We start from the raw sequence: 21,232 nt of genomic DNA on the forward strand, positions 1-21,232 counted from the left end.
GATTAATGTATATCGTATTAAGACATTAATAATACCAGTGGTAATAACACTACTTCTAATGCTATCGAAGAAGTTAAACCATCTGCAATTTAAATTAGCATCTATTATCAACTATCTGTAACTGTTATGTGTGTTTCAGGACATGCTGTCTACATTGTCACTTCCTGCTGGTGTTGTATTGGTTTTTGTTATTGTTGTAGTTGGTGTTATTGCAGTGAAATTTGTGTTTATCACTGTTGGTCATTAACAAAAAAAGTATCATTTCGGTTTGGTCTTGAGAAAAAGAGCTATCACTGACGTCAATTTTAACCTCCAGGGCTGGTTAAAATCGACATGGTTAACTTTTGTAAGTCAGCAGCTGCAGGAAATAGAATTCCAAGGGGTCGATGTTCTTAGAAGGAAGGACTGGATGTAGGGGATATATTGGAGAATCTGGGGATACAATATAGACGTAATATGGTGGAGAAGAGAGACGAGTAAGCGGGAGTGCCTGAGTGGGGGGAAGACGCACGAGGTCAGCCACATCCAAGGGGCAGAGGCCGCAGCAGCAGCAGCAGTAGTAGTAATGGTGAATTGTATTTGAGCTTAGAACAGGATCGGTAAGGGCCGAACCACTGGCTGTTCTGCTTGTTGTATATTGTTGATTATTGGTTCTGTTGTTACTGACGTCAATATAGTGCTTATTGTGACTGTCGTTGTTTTAGACTAGTGTTGTTATAGTTGTTGCTGTTGTTGCTGTTGTTGTTGTTGTTAAGCAACAAGACGGGTAAGGGTATTTAGGTGATGGTCTAGGGCTTAGGGGCGGGAGACCCCAGACCTTGGGTGGGGGGAAACTTTGGTCGTCTTGTTGTAGTCGGGGGCTCTTCGTTGACGCCCGACACCACTGGGAGGTGGCCCTCGAAGTCGCTGGAGATGGAGATCTCCAGGTCCAAATTCTTGAACGGCTGTTGTTGTGGCTGCTATCAGAGCTATAGTATTTGTTTGTTGCTTTATGACAAAGTGTTATTGTTGTTATCGCTGCTGTCGTTCTTGTTGCTGTTGGTAACAATGTAGCTTATTCTTCTTATTGTTGTTGATGTTATAGTTAATATTGTTTGCAGACATCCCTGATTTCCTTCTCGATATTGTTCTTGGAGTTCTTGATACTGGTATTCCGTATTACTTATTTTGTTAATACTACGATTGCATTTATTACTATTATAATTTCCAGATGTTCTTGGCCTGGTAGTACTACCGGGGTGGGGGTGCTACCGGTTCGAGATGAACTTTACAGGCACGGATGTGGCGTCAGACGGGCTTGTCCGAGGTGTGCGCGGAGTGACGAAACTGATCTGTACACACTCTTTCAGTGTCCGGGCATTGCTGACTTGTGGGGTTATGTCGAGCTGCTGCATCCACGAGTGGGACGGATCCGTCTATCGGTCGAGTCTGTAGTGATGATTGCTCCGCCGCGCCCTCCTTCGATCGGACAGGCAAGGCAGTTTTCCTTCGCCTGGTAGCTGTGGGGAAAAAATTTGTTTGGTGGACAAGGCGACAGATACAGTCCTCTTTGGTCTGACTTCTTCAAGTCTCACTTGAAAAAGAAATTGAGAGTGGAGAGGGAAGTGCTGTCACTGAGTGAGTTTACTGAAAGGCGGATGAAAGTTGCAAAAATAGCAAGAGTAGATGGTGCCCCTCTAAGTGTAGACCTGTAAGTCGGAGAGAGCACTCGTACTTGGCGTTCAGGGAAATCTCGGACAGTGGGGTTCCTCGATTATCCATAGAGGTCATCTTGTATCAGGAGGGCTACATCTCTATCCCCACTCCTTTATTCCCTTTAAATCTTTGTATACTATGTATATTTCCTTTCCTTTTCATTGTATACCGTGTATACTTACAATTTTTTGGTACTTATTCAATTATTTTATCCTTTTATTATATGTAAACCCCCACATTTTATGCCTTCTTTGTATTGTCCCCCTCCTCCTTCGCCCTGGTGGCAAATAAATGAAATCATCATCCTCATTATTATTATTATGTTGTTTGTTGCTGCTGTTGTGTTTTTTCCCGGTGTCGTTTTTTGTTGTTGTCAAGGTTTCCTCCCTCCACCGTCCGTCCGTCTAATTTCAAATTTTATCCATATCAGTGAACTTATAGTGATGCATGCCGTAAGCTTTTTGATTGCGTCCATACGTACACATAAATACATTCATTTGTGTGCATGTGTACTTGCGCACGCGCGCGCTTTACGTGCTTGCGTATGTGAGAATGCGTGCGTGTGTGTGACTAGACGCACAGGAACATCACAAGCAACATTATTTCAATTCATCTAACTGAGACAGTTATTCATTGGGCGCGTTCTACTACTAATTAGAAATTAGTTGAAGCTATGACCAATATCTGTGACACACACACATACATACACACGCACACATTTATGTACATATACGTATATATATATATATATATATATATATATATATATATAATATATATATATATTATATATATATATAGAGAGAGAGAGAGAGAGAGAGAGAGAGAGATAATATATATATATGTATGTATGTATGTATTTGCATATGTATATTCGAATGACTCCGAAATACGCCTTGTAATCATGAAATTGCGAGTTCTATTTCTATGTAGTAACATAGCATCTTGGACGAATGCGTGAGTGAGATTATGGAGACGCGAATTATTACACGACCCTGTCGTATGTGATGTCCTGGTAACTCAAAAGGTACATACTGTGTTACACTGACACACCGGAAGTTAAGAAGCAGGTAAGTCAGCTGATTGAAAACCAACAGAGAAACATCCATCAATGTATGTATGTATGTATGTATGTATGTATGTATGTATGTATGTATGTATGTATGTATGTATGTATGTGTATATGTGTAGGTATATCAAAAAATAAAGAATCACCCACTTTTGCCAGTTGAGTAGACCAGAGCAACGTGAAATGATGTGTTTTCCTCAAGAACGTAACTCATTGCCCGGTCCAGAAATTGAAACCACAACCTTGCAGTTATGAGTACAACACCTTTACTTAGCCACGCATCTCCACATACATAAGTATGTATATATATATATATATATATATATATATTATATATATATATATATATATATAATATATATATATATATATATATTATATATATATATATATATATAACGGGAAGCTTTATGAAAATTAACAAAAGACGAAGGCAGGTGGAGTACAAACAAACAATTGTATTAGTATGGCGCTCAGGAATATGAATAAAACAAGTCTTTTATGTTTCGAGCCTACGCTCTTCAACAGAAAGATACACAGAAAAGAAACATATATATATACATATATATATATATATATGTCTGTGTGTGTGTGTATTTACAGACGCACATGACCTGGGCATGACTTTGCATCCGTTACTGGAGTCCCAGTACAGGAATTTTCGGTTTTGAGGAATGTGGAATCACCCCTTAGCCACTGGTGTTATATAGCTGGTTGCACTGAAAGGTAGAGTCAGTGCTATGCAACGCGTTATCCACTCAAAACAAATTCACGCACAGGAACTTCTTGGACTCTTGGAACACTTGAGTTGCTTAGACTCACACGGTTACGAGTTGACATATATATATATATATTTATTTATTACTGGTGAAGGCCGGTTTATAGGGTTATCCTGGGTTTCCCGCCATAAAAGTACCATTTATGGCGAGAAACCCAGGGTAACCCTATAAACCGGCATTCACCAGTACTAAATATAGACTGCTCTACTGTTTGCTTAGAGTGTGCTTCTTCTCCAGGTTTATGCTTTTCTAAAAAAAAAACTATATATATATATATATAATGGCGGTGCCCCAGCATGGCCACAGCTCATTAGCTGAAACTGGAAAAATCAAATCAAAATCAAAATCATATACATATACATATACATACATACATACATATATATATATATATATATATATATATAATATATATATATATATATATATATATATATATATATATATATATATATATATATAGATATATATATATATATATTATTATTATATGTAGAAAATACAAACTGGGACAAGAACGTAAAACATTTAGAAGACGATACGTCCCAGTTTGTATTTTTCTACATATAATAATAATAATAATAATAATAATAATAATAATAATAATAATATATATATATATATATATATATATATATATATATATATATACATATATATATATACATATATATATATACACATATGTACCTGTGAATTGATTTAGAAAAATATATTTAAGTGTAAATAATTATGTCTGTGTACATGTGTCTGTGTATATGTGTGCGCGCTCGCATGAGTATGCGCGTAAATATGTATAAATTAGCTGTTAGACGAAGTGTTGTTAAGTGTTGTTTTTCTCCTTGCTACTTACCTCATAGAATGACAGTATACCAGCTTCGTTTGTTTGAGGGCCTGGTCGTCCTCCTCTATCTGCAGATACGTTTGATCTTACTGCTGGGGCGCGTATGCCATTCACTGCTGGATTAGCTAGAGTAAAACTCATACCATACGTAGCAATACCTACAATCAAACGGTCACGTGGCATGCCCTGCCTGAGCCAAAAATTTATGGACCAAACCTGGAAAGAAGAGAAAAATAAATGATAGAATTGAATTGACTATATACTGAAAAATAAAGTTACCATCGTTTCTATAAAGTCCGCCGGGAATATGTTAAATTCGGAACGTAGACGATGTCGCTGATTCCAACCGAATTTTTCCGTATTAAACTTACAGAGAAAGGCTCAACCGAAACCTATTTTTCTCCATCAGCTATTACCATAGAATAAAATGAATTTTATAGCGTATAGAATAATATTAATTACAAGGGTAGTTGAGTTGGGTGCCATTCCGAAAGGCATATTTTTAAAATGCTGAATTAGTAAACCTTAATATAAAAAATTCCAATCCAGCTTAACTGGAATGCATTTAAACCAGGAAATCACAGAGGTGGCATACAAGGAACCCAAGGATGTGTTTACCAATATTGGTTTCCTACATTGGCTCAAAACTTGAAATGTGAAGAAGGAATATATTTTCTTTCCTCATCCACTCACGCAAAGTTATTAATATTCCTTAGCTCAATACTGATCAAACATGCTCATTTAAGCTATCTCATATTTTTCAAGCATCCCGGTCTACATTACCCAATGTGTGAATGATTTGAGGGATAGTTGCCTGCTACTTTTAGCATGTCAAGCGACATCAAGATGTGCTGTCGTTGGCTCGTATACACAGTAAGCAACTTAATACTGCGAATTGTATTTCTATTATCTTACTTTCGTAATTATAAGCAACACATGAAAGGTTTTACGAACAACAACTACAACGGCGGCTGTACGGAAGGTAACTGTATCTACGGTCTGATTGGCACCAAGTAGCGTCTCTGGACATCTGCAAAATAGATGCGCAAAGTTGATTGTAACAGCTGTTGCTGTTCGAAAATCAATCATTGTATTGTAACGACTGGTCATTACGATGCAATAAGCCAGTTTTAGCTAATATTGCACGTTGGTACTGACGTAAAATATTTGCTGAAAGGGGAATGACAGACAGACAGGCAGAAAATTAGATAGATAGAAAGATAACTTTCTTTATTGGCCACACAGGGCTGGACACAGAGGGGACAAATACAAGTGTAGAGCTTTTCTAGATATATAGATAAATAGATAGATAGATTGATTGATAGATAGATAGGAGAGAGAAGGGAGAAAAAGAGACAGAAAATATATCGGAAGAAAGGACAGGGACCCAAGGTCAGGGAGTGAGTGAGTGAGTGAGAGAGAGAGACAGAGAGACAGGAAAAGGGATATAGAGAAAAGAGAAGAGGGAAGAGAGAGAAAAGGGAAACGAAAGAGAGAGAGAGAGAGAGAGAGAAGAGAGAGAAGAGAAAGAGGGAGAGAGCGTGAGAAAGAGAGAAACGAAAGCGAAGACAGATGAGAGAGAAGCGAGAGAGGCGAGAGAGGAGGAGGAGAGAGAGAGAGAGAGAGAGAGAGAGAGAGAGAGAGAGGAGGTGACATTCATATCTTTCAAAAACAGCTTTAGTAATTTAACTCTTTTGTTACTATATTTCTGTTAGTTTACTTGAAAAAAAACAAAAAACAATTCAGTTATTACTAATATGGATTAGAATTATGCTCTGTGTTTCTTTCAATTAATTTTAAATATAACACTTAGTTATCATTAAGCTAGCGTTAAGAACAAATTGTGACTAAGGTTTGGCGGAAGATTTTAATTCAGAACTTTTGAAAACAAGACATTTGTACTGCAGAGCCAGAGGCGGCTTTAGCCGGGTTGGTATCAGAAGGGTTAAAGAAGGAAAATTAGTAAGATGAGAAACCGCATTGTCAAGTGATAGCCGTCTGCTTTCTACTGTCCACTATGCAGTTATGTCTCAGTTTAGAAGTAGAGAGAAAGTGTGCAACCTGTGAACTGAGTCTATGTTCCGATCTTCTTTTTCCTTATACCAATATGAATTAATTTTACTATTTTATGTGATTTATGGTAATAATTCTTTTTGAAAAGACATGGATGACGCAGCATCACATTTTCGTCTTGTGTAGCCGTGTGGTTAGAAGATTGCTTCCCAGCCACATGGATCCAGGTTCAGTCCCATTGCTTACCACTTTGATCAAGTTGAACAAAACTTTGTGAGTGAATTTATCAAGCAGAAACTGAAAGAAGCCCGTCGTATGTATATATATATATATATATATATATATATATATATATATATCCCTTTTTAGTAGAAGAAATAGCTATAACTCTTTGACTGCTATTTCTAAATTCGGTATGTGGTAAGGCAATTCGTTGCTAAACCCTTTATTGCTTAGTATATATATATATATATATATATATATATATATATATATATATATGCGCGCCTGTGCGTGTATGTGTATGTTTTCGTTCGTCCCCATCACTGTTTGACGAACGGCGCTGGTTTGGTTACGTCCCGTAACTTAGTCGTTCGGCGTAAGAGACCGATTGAACATGTACCAGACTTGAAAAAGATAAAAGAAAAAAAAACAACATAAGTACTAGGGTCGATTCGTTTGACTAAAACCCTTCAAGGCGGTGTTTCAGTATGGCTGCAGGCCAATGATTGAAACAATTGGGAATAACTGAAACTTGCATCTTTGTCAGAAGTTAAATAATAAACAGCTAAGGGTTGTATATTCAGTTCTCTACAGCTAAGGGTTGTATATTCAATCCCCTGCAAATGGCTGTATCGGTAAGATCTCGGACAAACAACTGAGAGATCAACTGATCCCAACACCGTCATTGTCACAATGTTGAGCCTTTGAGTGAGATGCTTAATTCTCGATGGTCCAGAACACTTGTTTTGAATAAATACCATTAGATAGCCAGCGTAAACAGCGGGAGTACTGTAAATTTAATGAGTGTTTTGTTTACTGACAATGTTGAGATCAGGTCTTCATCTCAGCTTGACCTATAAATCAGTCACTAACAACACAACGCTACTTTCAGTTGAATCATCAGACGAGCAATTCCCTATGTAGCTCTCGACTTGCTAGAAACAACAGTGAAATTCCTTTGGTTCACCTCTAACAATCTTAAAAATGAGAAGGACACTTCGAATAAGGTTGCTCCAAGCATACTATTCCTGACAACAATATAGAATGGTGGTCATGGATAGGAAGACTTTGATCATAGATCTAATTGAGTAGATCTATGAGAACAACAACAAAATCAACTGCATTTTATCTATAGTTTACACAAGTAATGAATGTTTCTTTTATTATGATTTAACAATTTTGGTGAAATTTCGGTATTAAACTGAACAGAATAAGTACACATACATATGTACTCACATATACACACCAAGATAAGAAGATAAGGCATATATGATTTAAGGACGTCGTAAATTTTGGAAGACTGACAATACTCTTTACTATGTGAATTACTGAGGTGCAGAGAGCAGTTTCAGCTGAGAATTTATCCAGTATCGCTAAGATTTTATGAATCGTGAACCATGAAACTTAAGAAACTTAAGACATTCTATTCACACAGACGAAACTTAAGATGACATTCAGTTCGCACGGACGATGCTTAATCACCACTATTGTCTAATTCCTGACATGCCTATTTAATGTAAGGAATGTTGTCGCTGTCACAAGTAGATAGCCAGAACGTCAGAATGGTTACTTTGAAGCTAATTTAGCTTTCTCCCAAAAAAAAAGAAAGAAAGAAAAAATTGCTAAAAATAAAATAAAACATTTTGAAACGAAGTTTCTGCAAAACTTTGCAGAGTTCCTCTTTGACAGTGAATAACGAAGCTGCCGCACTAATGGCGAGCAAGTGTCAAATCTCATTAATTGTCAAAACACTTAGAAACATTTCATTTTTTCTCTTTTTGCTGCGAGTACGATGGTTGCGAACATTAGCAGTTATAAATATTTAACGATTTAACTAAGTTGAAAGATTTAAAATAGCAAATCATAAAACCATTTTAATGGCAATTATTAACGAATAAGTGTAAAGTAGTTGGGGGTAGGGTTGGTGGGGGGACATCATCATGATTCTATAATTCTGTAAGATGAAGACTAATATTGTATTTATGATTAAAATAGTGTAACAAATCGTGGTTTTCTTCACACGATTGAAGCGTTCGGTGTAAGCACTATAATGGCTTTTAAATTGGAGGCAGAAGAAACACCTTTCATACTGGATCAAGAGGCGTTGCTGTCTTAAATTTACAGGGCCACATCAGAAATCTAAACAGTCTTATATTCTCTTCATAATAATTTCATATACTGGCAAGAAGCCACCGATCTCTTGATGAGGTTAGTATATTTAATCGAATGCCAAGTGTTTATTTCATTGAACCGGAACTATGAAAATAAAGTATGAAGAAAATAAAGACTCGTGAAAGTATTCGAGTAATCTAATTTTTCTGCTAACCCATCGCCTTTTTTTTTTTTGGTTCATATCAGTAGCCATTAGATAACCTTGTTGTGAGGGTATAGAAGAGTAACTAAAGGATCGGAAGTTCGTATCATACCCTCGATGTTGTATTCTATATATCTACGGTTATGGCATTAATATCATCGACTCAGTCCACTTGGCTTGCTTCACAAAGCAGAACAAAGCATAATAGATTTGACTAATACTTCATTGGCTGGAAAAAAACTGAAAACAAGACTTCCTGTAGAAACATCTTTAGTGTTTTCTTCCATGAGAGAAAACATTAACAATGCAACTATTTTAAAACTCTTTCTCTACCCTCAGACTTAACTTGAAAACAAAGTAAATTATTTGATGTTAATTGATTTGAAATTTAGAAATATTCAAGTCGGTGAAGTGACGGCTTATAGAGCGAAGTGTCGTTAGTTCGTATTTTATTGGTGATTTTGGAGCAGCAAATGCATTCAACCATCAATGACCAATTTCGCTTAACTGGAGACAAACACGGGTTTCAAATTTTGGCACTTGGCCAGCAATTTCTAAGGATGGGGTGGGGTTAAGTCAATTACATCGACCCCCGTACTCGACTGGTACTTATTTTACTGACTCCGAATGGATGAAAGGTGAAGCCGTCTTCGGTGGAATTTGAACTCGGAAAGTAAAAACGGACGAAATGTCGCTAAGCATTTTGTCCGGCGTGCTAATGATTCTTTCAGCTTGCCACCTTGAAGGAGACAAATATTGGTAACGAAAATAGTCTAGCGCAGTAAAACAAAACAGTGAGAAAACTATACAACTGATGAGTATTTCGATAGTTTTAGGTATGTGGTTAAGAAGTTTGCTTCGTAATCGCATGCTTCGAGTTTGGTTCCGCTGCGTATCACCTCAGGCAAGTATATTCTACTATAACCTGAGATTGACCAATAACTTGAAAGGGGAATATGGTACACCTAAACTGAATCTCGTCTTCAATACACACATCTATTGGTACGTGTGTGTATGTAAATTTATATCTTTCGCTGACGTAAGCTAACAAACAATGAAACACCGACAAAAAGAAAAAAGAAAAAGAAAGATTCTTCGAAAAAGGTTCTTTGTGAGAACAAAGTATTTTGTACCCAGTTCTGGACATTCATTTGTCACCTCGTCAACGAATAATTGCTTGGTTTGACGGAAACATCTAACTATCGACTCAAAATACAATATAAAATAAAACAATAAACTTCTCTAAAAATGAGTTTTACTTGTTGACTTACACTAAGTACAGTTAAATAAAAACAACGCCTGAAGTAGGACTCGAGCGACCGAATGAGTCATAAGTCTGCCCATCACGTTGTGGTTGTTGTTGTATAGCCCCAAGATAAATTCTGATCGAGCAGATCTAAAATTTAGGGAGTTTCATCCATGACCATCACATCTGTTTTTTGGCACAGTATATCTAAGACTATATTACCAAACACATATTACCAAAATGTGTTTTTAATGTATTCAGTATAGTAGGTTGTAAGTTGAAAAATATTTGGCTGTTATATCTTGGTAGAACGTCTCGGTACGTTAGAATTCGCGTCTCTTCTGTTGCATATAAATTTATTCGCATTTGAGCCAGTGAAAGCGCTTCTAAGTGATCGACCGAAAGTGCAGAAAAATCTTCCTTAAATCACAAACTGCCACCTTATAAAAGGTACCCTATCAAAGGTAAATAAACACTAATTGATGGCTGGTTCTCGGTTTCGACAACGAAGATACAACTGTTCAAGAGAATTAGCTGCTCATTTAATTAGGGTATAAATGACTGAGCGTTTCCTCAGACACGTGTACCTATTTCTTTATTACCGACAAGGGGCTAAACATAGAGGGGACAAACAAGGACATACATAGGTATTAAGTCGATTACATCGATCCCAGTGCGTAACTGGTGCTTGATTTATCGACCACAAAAGGATGAAAGGCAAGTCGACCTCGGCGGAATTTGAACTCAACATAACAGCAGACGAAATACCGCAAAGCATTTCGCCCGGCGTGCTAACGCTTCGGCCAGCTCGCCGCCTTTTCCTCAGACACGTGTACCCATAACAAAATTCTGAGGCAGGACCAGCGTGACGCGCTCTATAACAGAGCTGTACTTCTGAAATACAAGTGCAATCTCTCCTACTAGCTTCTATACAGTTTCTGTTAACTCAGTTTTACTTACAAGAAATCGGTCAATCCGAGACTATTGAAGATGTCATTTGGTACGAAATTGCCAGGTAGTGGGATCGAATGATGGACTTCGTGGTTGAGAAGCAAGCGTCTTAAGCATTCGGTTATACTGCGTCTATACAGAAAAATCAGTGATACACACCTGAGAGGGTATGAACCTTCAACCTTTTGGTCAACGGACTAACGCGCTAACCGAGTGCGTTACAGACATTTCATATGTTTCTATATGTGTTAATACACACTATAATAATATAAATCGTCTTACCTGATTCAGTTGTGATTGTTCACCTGGAGGATCTGAGGCCGAACCGTACAGAGGGCTATGGTGTCCCGTTTGTTTCTCCCACAAACCGTGATAGTTGTAGGTCATCAAGAGCATGTAGTCAATATATCTAGAAAGAAAGACAATGATAAATGTCAGTCTTAGAGAATCTGATTATTAAATATAATCACAGCGGTGGACAACCAGAATCGTTAGAATCTCGGACGAAATGTTTGCGTCATTTAGTTCGTTCTTTTACTTTCTAAATGCAAATTCTTTCATCCCTCCGGGCTCGTTAAAGTAAAGTACCATTTAAGTACAGCCATCCTCGTTTATTATGGGTGTTTTTTTAAATACCATGTTAAATGGATCAGTGATAAATAAATAATAGAACAGATGGGGAAAATATAGGTTTCGTTCTGAGACCCCAAGTTGTCCTGAGCATTGCGGATGATCGCTGGGGTGCGCTGTTGCGGTCCAAGAGGATTTTTTAATTGACTATCGATAGTGTTATCACATATCAATTCGTGATAATTGTAACGTGGTTCACAATTGAGCGTACAGTGTTATCTCGGATCAGTGATGAGTGAATCAGCGATAAACGAGGATAGATGTTCTGAGGTCAATTCAATATTCTTATAAAGCAGCGTTTCTTAACTTTTTAGCATTATGGCTAATTTTTAAAAATCTATAGTTCTCTGCGATCCATTTTAAATATTTAAAGAAAATACATTTAACAATGCTTTTCAGGAATTTTGTAACCCGGATAGAGCTTTCGAAGTTCTGGAGCTGTATTTGTCTTGTAAGTGACTTGACCTGAAATAGTGTGTTGTAAATGAAGCAACTCTATCATGGAAGAACGATTCAAGTCATTTATCAACACACAAATACTGTTAAATTCGCTTTAAATGTATTTCTTGAAGCGTAAAACTTTTCGTCACACATTTGCAACTTAGTTACTGACAGTTGTGCTGCAAATATAATACAATTTTCTAAAAATTTAATACATAACTTACGATAGTTTCCTTGGGGAGCTATTCTTTTTCTTTTATTTTTGATATATATTGTGTTGTAGCCTGTCTTATTTGTTAATATTTTAGATTTTATCAAATATTTTAAAAGTAAGGTTTGGCATTTTCAGAATTATACTGCAAAATCCCATTGGTTGGAACTGGCTGCTATAATGTCTACTAGGATTATAACTGAAGGCTAAGTCTTGAACAAAAAGTTTGAGAGTCTTTTTAGCGATTGCTAACATCGACATGAATCAATTCAGCCCAAGAGTATAATTGAAATTATGTTGACGAGAATGTAATCAATACTCTTTGACGGAGTCATTTGACGAATAAAACACGTGTATTGGTTCTATTTCACTTCTTTTTCATATTGTTAATCAACTAGATAGCTAATTAACCAATTAACCAATTAACCAATTGGTTACTTAATCGCATGATAAATCAGTTGTCTTGTCAGAGTCCTTTAGGTGACTAACAATAATTTTTAAAAAGTGAAATAGAACCAGTGTGTGTGTTTATATTGGCAATATGTCCTTCTCATGAAACAATAACATATATTTATTTCAACACATGATTTCACTTCAAGAATTTTGCAAAACAAAACGCAAAAACGAAATTAATATTGTTTCATTTTTCTATAAGCTTAGCAACTTCAAACATTCAATATTACTTCTCCACAAAACGCACCAACAAATCTCACTTCTTGCTCTTACTTTTGATTAAAAGGTACTTGATTTTATAAGTGATTTTAATAAATCAATTGCTCAATCAATTTCCTTATTTTTAAATTCCACAGTTGACTGAATAGAAGGTTCAGAAGAGTGAATCGCACCACGGGCGTTAGGATAGTGTCAACAGTCAAAACACTTTGTGATCCAGTCTAAATAATGGTTTCAAATTTTGCCACAAGGGCAGTAGTTTTGGGAAGAGGATGAATCGATTACATCGATCCCAGTGTTCAACTGGTACTTATTTTATCGACCCCGAGAAGATGAAGGGCAAAGTTGACCTCGGTGGAATTTGAACTCATATCCAGTCTAAATAACAATGTTTTGTATTATAGGGCCAATACCTGAAAGTTTTAGGGAGGGGAAGTCTCCACATCAACCTTTGTACTGGTTTAATCAACTCTACAAGGATGAAAGCAAAGTGGACTTCGGTGGAATTTGAACTCAGATCGCAAAGATGGACGAAATGCTAACGATTCTGCCAACCCGCCGCCTACAGGTTATATAATAATAATAAAAATGTATCATGGGTTGAGTCAAGTAGAAGCCTCTACTTACCCACTCGAACTGCTGTTAATAACAGCCAAATCTCTCTCAAATCACACCTTCGTGTCTTAGAAAATACATATTGAAAAATGTTTCCTGGATGCAGTATGCTCAAGAAAATGATAGGATGGTCACGACTAGAGTGCCTTTGATCATAGATCTGTTTTTCTTTGATTATTGGTCTACTTAATCTTAGATTAAGGCTAATCTGGTGCTGGCTAAACATTAACACCAGCAACATATCACATATCGTCACAATTCATTGAGACTGTATCAGTATATATTTAACTTTTGTAGAGGAGAAGGAAGGGGAGTGTATAGTCAATTGAAACAAAGCCTGTTCACGTTTGAAACTTATTTTATTAACTCCTGAGGGGAAAAACAAATCTAGAACGTTCAGGGTTAAAACTACGTACTTTAATGCACGTCACTACCATTATCTTCAGGCAGATAATTTCTACTAGAGGCACACACGAAACGAAAGTTTTGGAGCTGGGAAGTCAATTCAATCGATTCCAATACTTGACTGGTACTTTATTTTATTGGCCTCGGAAGGATGAAAAGCAAAGTTAATCTCGGCTAGAATTAACTGTTGAACGTAAAGGCACCTTGTCCGATGCACTAAGATTTGACCTGTCCAAATAATGACTGACTTTGAGATATGGCAATACATTTCGCATGGATGGTTGGTGGTCGCTCGACCTGCTAAAAGTAACACCCAAATGTCCCTCAAATCACACTTAAGATATTATGATCACACAATAGATATTGTGATCCTAGATCCATTGTCTTTGAAAATAAGATAGATTAGTCACAACCGAGACGCTGTTCCCCATAGGTTTGCTCGATCCAGGTCAAAAAGGAGCTAAGCAACGGAACAGCATTTTGTGTATACTTAGTCAACACTGATTTATGAATAGCAAACAGATCTCGCCAGGATTTGAACACAAAATATAAAGGACATAATTAGACATAACTAGACACAATTTATCGAAGTGCCAAATAAATAGTTTCAAATTCTGGTACAAGGCGCTCAACTGGTTTTATCTTTCCTGAAAGGATGAAAGGCAAAGTCGATCTCTGTGACATTTCAGCTCAAGAATGTGAAGCTGGAAGAAATGTCGCCAAACATTTTATCCGGTGTGCTAATGATCCTGCCATCTCGCCACCTTAAGATTCTAAATTAATAAGGACTGGTTATTTTGACCCGTGCTTCGCTCGGGTTTTGGTGGTGGAGTTGTTTTCTGCGAGTTGTCACCTTTTCCCTTTCTTCTTTTGTTCGTCTTCTTTGCCTGGTTCTTTTTATTGCCCTCTTCTTTACCCTTCTTTCCAAAATCTCCCAAATTTTTACACCCTCAATTAAAGATAACCGCCTCTAGCCCCTGCAAGAACACGAAAAGTCACCGTTATTCAAACAGCGTAACCTGTCTATCCCATAAAACTCAATTTTTCCCATATTCCTCACCATGGCAACCAAACGGTAGCCCCGAGCGACTTGCAACCCTCCTCACACCATTGCCCACCCCATTTTACCCCCAGTGTAAATTTTGGCGCCAATACGAACCCATCTACCGCCCCTTAAACCGTTTCCCATCCCAAAATGAGACAAATAACCAAGAAATCAAACAATTTTTTCGCATTTCAGCTTTATAGATATTGATTTATTGCATTGGCTAACAGCTAACTAGACTTTAACGGTATTTGAACTCATAATGCAGAGGGACAAAGGTATGTACTATGATGTATTTACTCTGCTCTTTTACCCTTTCGGTCACTGTTTTCTGTGAGCATTATATGATTAACGAGTTTTCAAAATGTTATTTAACCCTAGGTCATCTCTAATCGAGCAGTCCCTTGACTCGAGGGCAGCCATGAAAATTCTATCTCATTAAGTATCTAATATTGTTTGTAACCTAAGTCGGCGAGCTAGCAGAAACGTTAGCACGCCGGGCGAAATGCGTAGCCGTATTTCGTCTGCCGTTACGTTCTGAGTTCAAATTTCGCCGTGGTCGACTTTGCCATTCATCCTTTCGGGGTCGATAAATTAAATACCAGTTACGCATTGGGGTCGATGTAATCGACTTAATCCCTTTGTCTGTCCTTGTTTGTCCCCTCTATGTTTAGCCCCTTGTGGGCAATAACGAAATAAGAAACGTTAGCAAGCTGGGCGAAATGCGTAGCCGTATTTCACCTGCCGCTACGTTCTGAGTTCAAATTCCACCGATGTCGACTTTGCCTTTCATCCTTTCGGGGTCGATAAATTAAATACCAGTTACGCACTGGAGTCGATCTAATCGACTTAATCCGTTTGTCTGTCCTTGTTTGTCCCCTCTATGTTTAGCCTCTTGTGGTCAATAAAGAAATAAGAAACGTTAGCAAGCCGGGCAAAATGCTTAGCGGTATTTCGTCTGCCGCTACGTTCTGAGTTCAAATTCCGCCGAGGTCGACTTTGCCTTTCTGGGTCGACAAATTAAGTACCAGTTGCGTACTGGAGTCGATCTAATCGATTGGCTCCCTCCCCCCAAATTTCGGGCCTTGTGCCTAGAGTAGAAAAGAATATTGCTTGTGACCTTACCAACTATTTAAAGAATGAAGTGTGATAATAGAGGGAAGTCAGAAGCTGTTTCTAGCGAGTCGAACGACCACATAGACACTCCATCATCGAGATTAGAAACAGAGAATGATCCACACTGAACTGATAATTGACTCTCCAACAGGATTTACTGAGGCCTGATAGATATTTGTGTGATGTGGAAAGAAATATTTAAAGAAAGATTCGAATGTTTATGTGTCTGATTGCCTCATACATCATGACGGCGGTAAATGGTTTAGTTTAGCTAAAATTGATGAGAGATAAACTTAAAAACAGAGAGAAGTTGTACAGTTTAACTAAAGTGCTTTCTTACTTGACAATTTCTGTAGTTTCGTAAGCTTTTCCGATATAATAAGATCCGGATGCAGTAGCCAGGGTAAGGATGAGTTTCTCGTTGCCAGTTTGCTGTGATTCCCGCCTGAAAGAGTCTTGCAAAATCTAAAAGATAGAAAAAAGTAAGCTTTCAGTTATCTGTTTTGTTTTAGTATGCACAAATAACTTATCTATCTATCTATCTATCTATCTATCTATCTATCTATCTATCTATCTATCTATCTATCTATCTATCTATCTATCTATCTATCTATCTATCTATCTATCTATCTACCATATAGCGAATTGTTCACGTAAAATATTTATCTTACACACACACACACACACACACACACACACACACACACACACACAATTTGATAACAGTTTGACTCAGCTTCATTCGACTTAAAGTTTCGTAGACGATGAATATGTGTGATTGTGTGTGCGCATGCGTGTTGGTAGCAATATATAGCTATTACACATAGATAGTATTAATGCACCTGTAGGTTATTCTAACTGGTGTGTCACTTAACCTGACGTTGGAGTGTTATGGTGGAACAGGGGTTTGAATCCTATTGTATCGTGAAAGGCAATGCTGACATTGACGGGATTTGAACTCAGTTGCACTAAATACCACAAGACATTTTGTCTGACTCAAATGATTCTGCCAATTCACCGTCCTACACGCATGTAGGCTCCCATACAATGGTACACACATACATACATACATACATACATACATACATACATACATACATACATACATACATACATATAAATACACACACATGCACATAGATACACAAAGATAAACGTATTGTTTTCTAAGTACCTCAAAACAATTGCCAAGCCGTCTCCACTCCAGCCCGCAACACCCCGAACGTAACTCATACCTTATCAATACTTGACACATTTCGCACCCTACTTTCAATAAATTACAAAGAATTGAACGAAAGAATTGAGTAAAAGGAACCGTTCTTTTATATTTTACGCTTGACTGAACGTCATCTGTCGTTCACTATTAATTCTATTATAGTTCCACTTGATATATTTTCACTTGACTTGGTTTAACACTGATGATACAAGGACGTGTTTTTCGTCACCCTGTAGTTAATGTCGTCACAAGTATTCGTAGACGACGATATAATTCTCAATACTATAAACTTTGAATGACACAAAATTATAAATTGCTTCCCCATTTTTTTTTCTCGCCTATCTTTTCTGTTATTCCTTTTCCTCTCACTATTTTCTTATCATTGTAGATTACTCTCTTAAGTACCAAACTAGCTTTCTCTTTCCCTTTTTATCATCTTATTTCCTCCCATCTCTCTCTTTCTCTGTCACACGCACTCATACATTTTCATGTACGTACGATGTTTATAGTTGAAAATAAGCATTTAAATATCTCATAAGGCAACGAGCTGGCAGAATAGTTAATACGCCGGACAAAATGGTTAGTGGCATTTCTTCCGCCTTAGATCCTGAGTTCAAATTCCGCTGGTGATGAAAAGTAATTACATCTTTTCGTGAAAGGTAAAGATTTAATTGATTAGACCACTCCCTCAAAATTTATAAAACAATACATCGGGGAGAAAAAAGAAAACGAAAAACGGTATTCCTTTGGTCTGAAGGTAGAGATTGTGTCTGTAGCCAATGCATATAATGGGTGATATCGAATGCAGTTAATGCTGAAAGTGATATTTCGAAGAATAACAAATGGGCGTAATGGTTAGCGCGGGGCTGGGTGTGATGGATGGATGGATTGGAAACAACATGAGAGACGAGAGAAGGAAAGACGCGTGTTGGGAATGACCACATGAAAGAAGCACGAAAGTAATCTTCTCTGGAATTAGAAGTCACTGTAGAAGTGTTAGGAAAGAGAGAGACATTTTTTTCCCCGATGTAGTCTATGATAACTGTGTGTGTAGTAGCAGTAACGTCCCAGATGTAGGAGCATGAGTCGCAATTGAGATTTTTCGAGCGTTAGATGTTTATGAGTCTCATATATTTTCTCGTCCAAAAGAAAAATGTCCGTCAATGGGAAGCAATCTTTGCTAAATTGAGGTTGGCATTAGAGATTCTCAGTAATGGTAAGGTGTGGTATTTGTAGTGATTTTGAGGATTTGAGCAGCATGCTGGTCATGTTTTATTTAATTTTTGGGAAGAGAGACACAGAGGAATATATATATATATATATATATATATATATATATATATATATATATATATATATATATATATATACACACACACATATATATCTTATAAATAGAATATATATATTATTATATAAGCTTTCTATTTCTCAGACAGACGTAGAGCTAACATTGGAGCGAGAGGGGAAGTCACATAATCGCTGAAAAGGTATTGGACAGTGGCAAAAGGACATTGGCTAACAAGCCATCGATTGTTTAATTTGCACGTTAAAAAAACGATCGATTGGTTAATTGTTTAGACAATTCACCAACGATGAAGAAATGGAAATGAACCTGTGCGTCAGTTATTTACATAAAGACTCTCAAGACACAACGACGCAGGAATATGTGTGTATATATATATATATATATGTATGTATATAAGTACATATATATATATGCATATATATAAATATAATATGCATATATATATACATATATATATATATAATATATATATATTATATATATTCCATTTCCTGAGCGCCTATTAATAATAATACTGTAATTGTTCCATTGTTGTTGTTTTTTTTGTTTCCGTTTGGATTAAATATATATATATATATATATATATATATATATATATATAATATATATATATATATATATATATTATATATATGTAGGCATAGGAGCGGGTGTGTGGTAAGTAGCTAGGTTACCAACTAGATGGTTCAGTGTTTTCTACTATAGCCGCGGGCCGACCAAAGCCTTGTGATTGGATTTGGTAGACGGAAACTGAAACCCCGTCGTATATATATATATATATATATATATATGTGTGTGTGTGTGGTGTGTGTGTGTGTGTGTGTGTGTGTGTGTGTGTATATGTTTGTGTGTCTCTGTTTGCCCCCCCCCCCCAACATCGCTTGACAACCGATGGTGGTGTGTTTATGTTCCCGTAAATTAGCGGTTCGGCAAAAGAGACCGATAGAATTAGTACTAGGCTTCCAAAGTCCATGCTCCAGCATGGCCACAGTCAAATGACTGAAACAAGTAAAAGAGTAAAGAGTATACATATATATATATATATATGCATATATAAGCATATATATATGCATACATATAAGCATATATATGCATATATATATACATATATATGCATATATATATATGCAGATATATATGGCGAAAGTAAAGAATACGCATACCCGGTGGTTAGTGTTACGCCGAAAACGGGTGGTGTCCGTATTCTTTACCTCCGCCATATATATATATATATATATATATATATATATATATATATATATGTATATATACATGCGTACATACATATAAACTGACCGAGTAAGCCGTCAGGAAGCTCAGTCCTAGTCAAAACGAATTTTATAATACATTTGACTATTTTAAGCAAAATACTTAAAATGATACTTAAGACATTTACTTCATCAGTAAATGTTCTGTTGATTTTCTTAAAGGGATTTTAGAATGTTCATCGGAAATAAATATTTTCTCCTAGAAACTTTTTATAATACTGGATGTCATAGGTCTTCTCGGTCAGGACCAATTTTGTAACATGCAACACTATATATACAAGTGCGTGCGTGTGTATAAGTCTTACTATACATGTCTTTATATGTTTGCGTGTCTGGGTTCGCATTTGTTTCTGTGTTTGTGTAGGTGGTAGCTGCGTTTTTGCCTCGAAGTGAAATCAGTTCTCTTAAACTTACGAACAAAGCGAAATCCTTTCAGCGGTAAAGTGCGAGCAACTACACTACTTTTGTAACTACCAACTAAGCTGCACCGAACATTCATTGTTTATAATCTTATCAGCCATGTTTAATACAAGATATCTTGATGCAAAGAAAGCTTCCTAGTTTCAAACCCGAAAGTCTTAAGTAGCAATCTTTAATAGCCGACGACAAAACTATAATTTTAGCTCGTTGAACAGATTTTAACTTTGCTCAGAGACAAGGCCAAATAGCAATGTTCATAGATAAGAAAAATCGTATAAAACTTCTTGATTTTATTTCCGGAATCTCGGCAGCCAGACTTTCAAAGGAATTATATCATGTCTATCTTTTATTTCCTTCCTACGTTTCAATTCTTCTCTAAGACTTTCACCGTTCTATATTTCTGTAAAATTCCACCGAGATTTTATTTCTCTTACTGTTGTTAGTATTGTTGTATAATATGGTTTCAAATATTATTTTTCGAATGTGTCCTTAATTTTGCAGCGTTCTCTAACGATCTTCAATTCATTTTTACAGGTTTCTTTACCTTGAATATATCTTCCAAACTATTTCAAGTTCTTTCTATATAAGTACAAAATAATCTCGCGGGAGTGGCTGCGTAGTAAGAAGTTTGCTTTCCAAGCACTTGGTTCAGCATTTTGGGCAGGTGTCTACTACTATAGCCTCGGGCCGACCAAAACCTTGTGAGTGGATTTGGCAGATGGAATTTGAAAGAAGTCCAACATGGATTTCA

The 21,232-nt window shown here is 36.7% G+C and overlaps 1 protein-coding gene across 1 annotated transcript in view; it reads right to left on the reverse strand.

Annotated features, from left to right (window-relative positions):
- The window catches only part of LOC115209478 (chitotriosidase-1), a 77,365-nt gene that overhangs the window by 15,156 nt on the left and 40,977 nt on the right, over positions 1–21,232 (reverse strand). The window contains exons 5-7 of the mRNA XM_036501087.1: positions 16,609–16,733; positions 11,416–11,542; positions 4,397–4,603 (exon numbers count right to left, since the gene is read on the reverse strand). Of these exons, the coding sequence (XP_036356980.1) occupies positions 4,397–4,603; positions 11,416–11,542; positions 16,609–16,733 (459 nt within the window). The remainder of the gene's footprint in view (positions 1–4,396; positions 4,604–11,415; positions 11,543–16,608; positions 16,734–21,232) is intronic.

The sequence above is a fragment of the Octopus sinensis genome, linkage group LG3, assembly GCF_006345805.1.
Source record: "Octopus sinensis linkage group LG3, ASM634580v1, whole genome shotgun sequence".
NCBI lineage: Eukaryota > Metazoa > Mollusca > Cephalopoda > Octopoda > Octopodidae > Octopus > Octopus sinensis.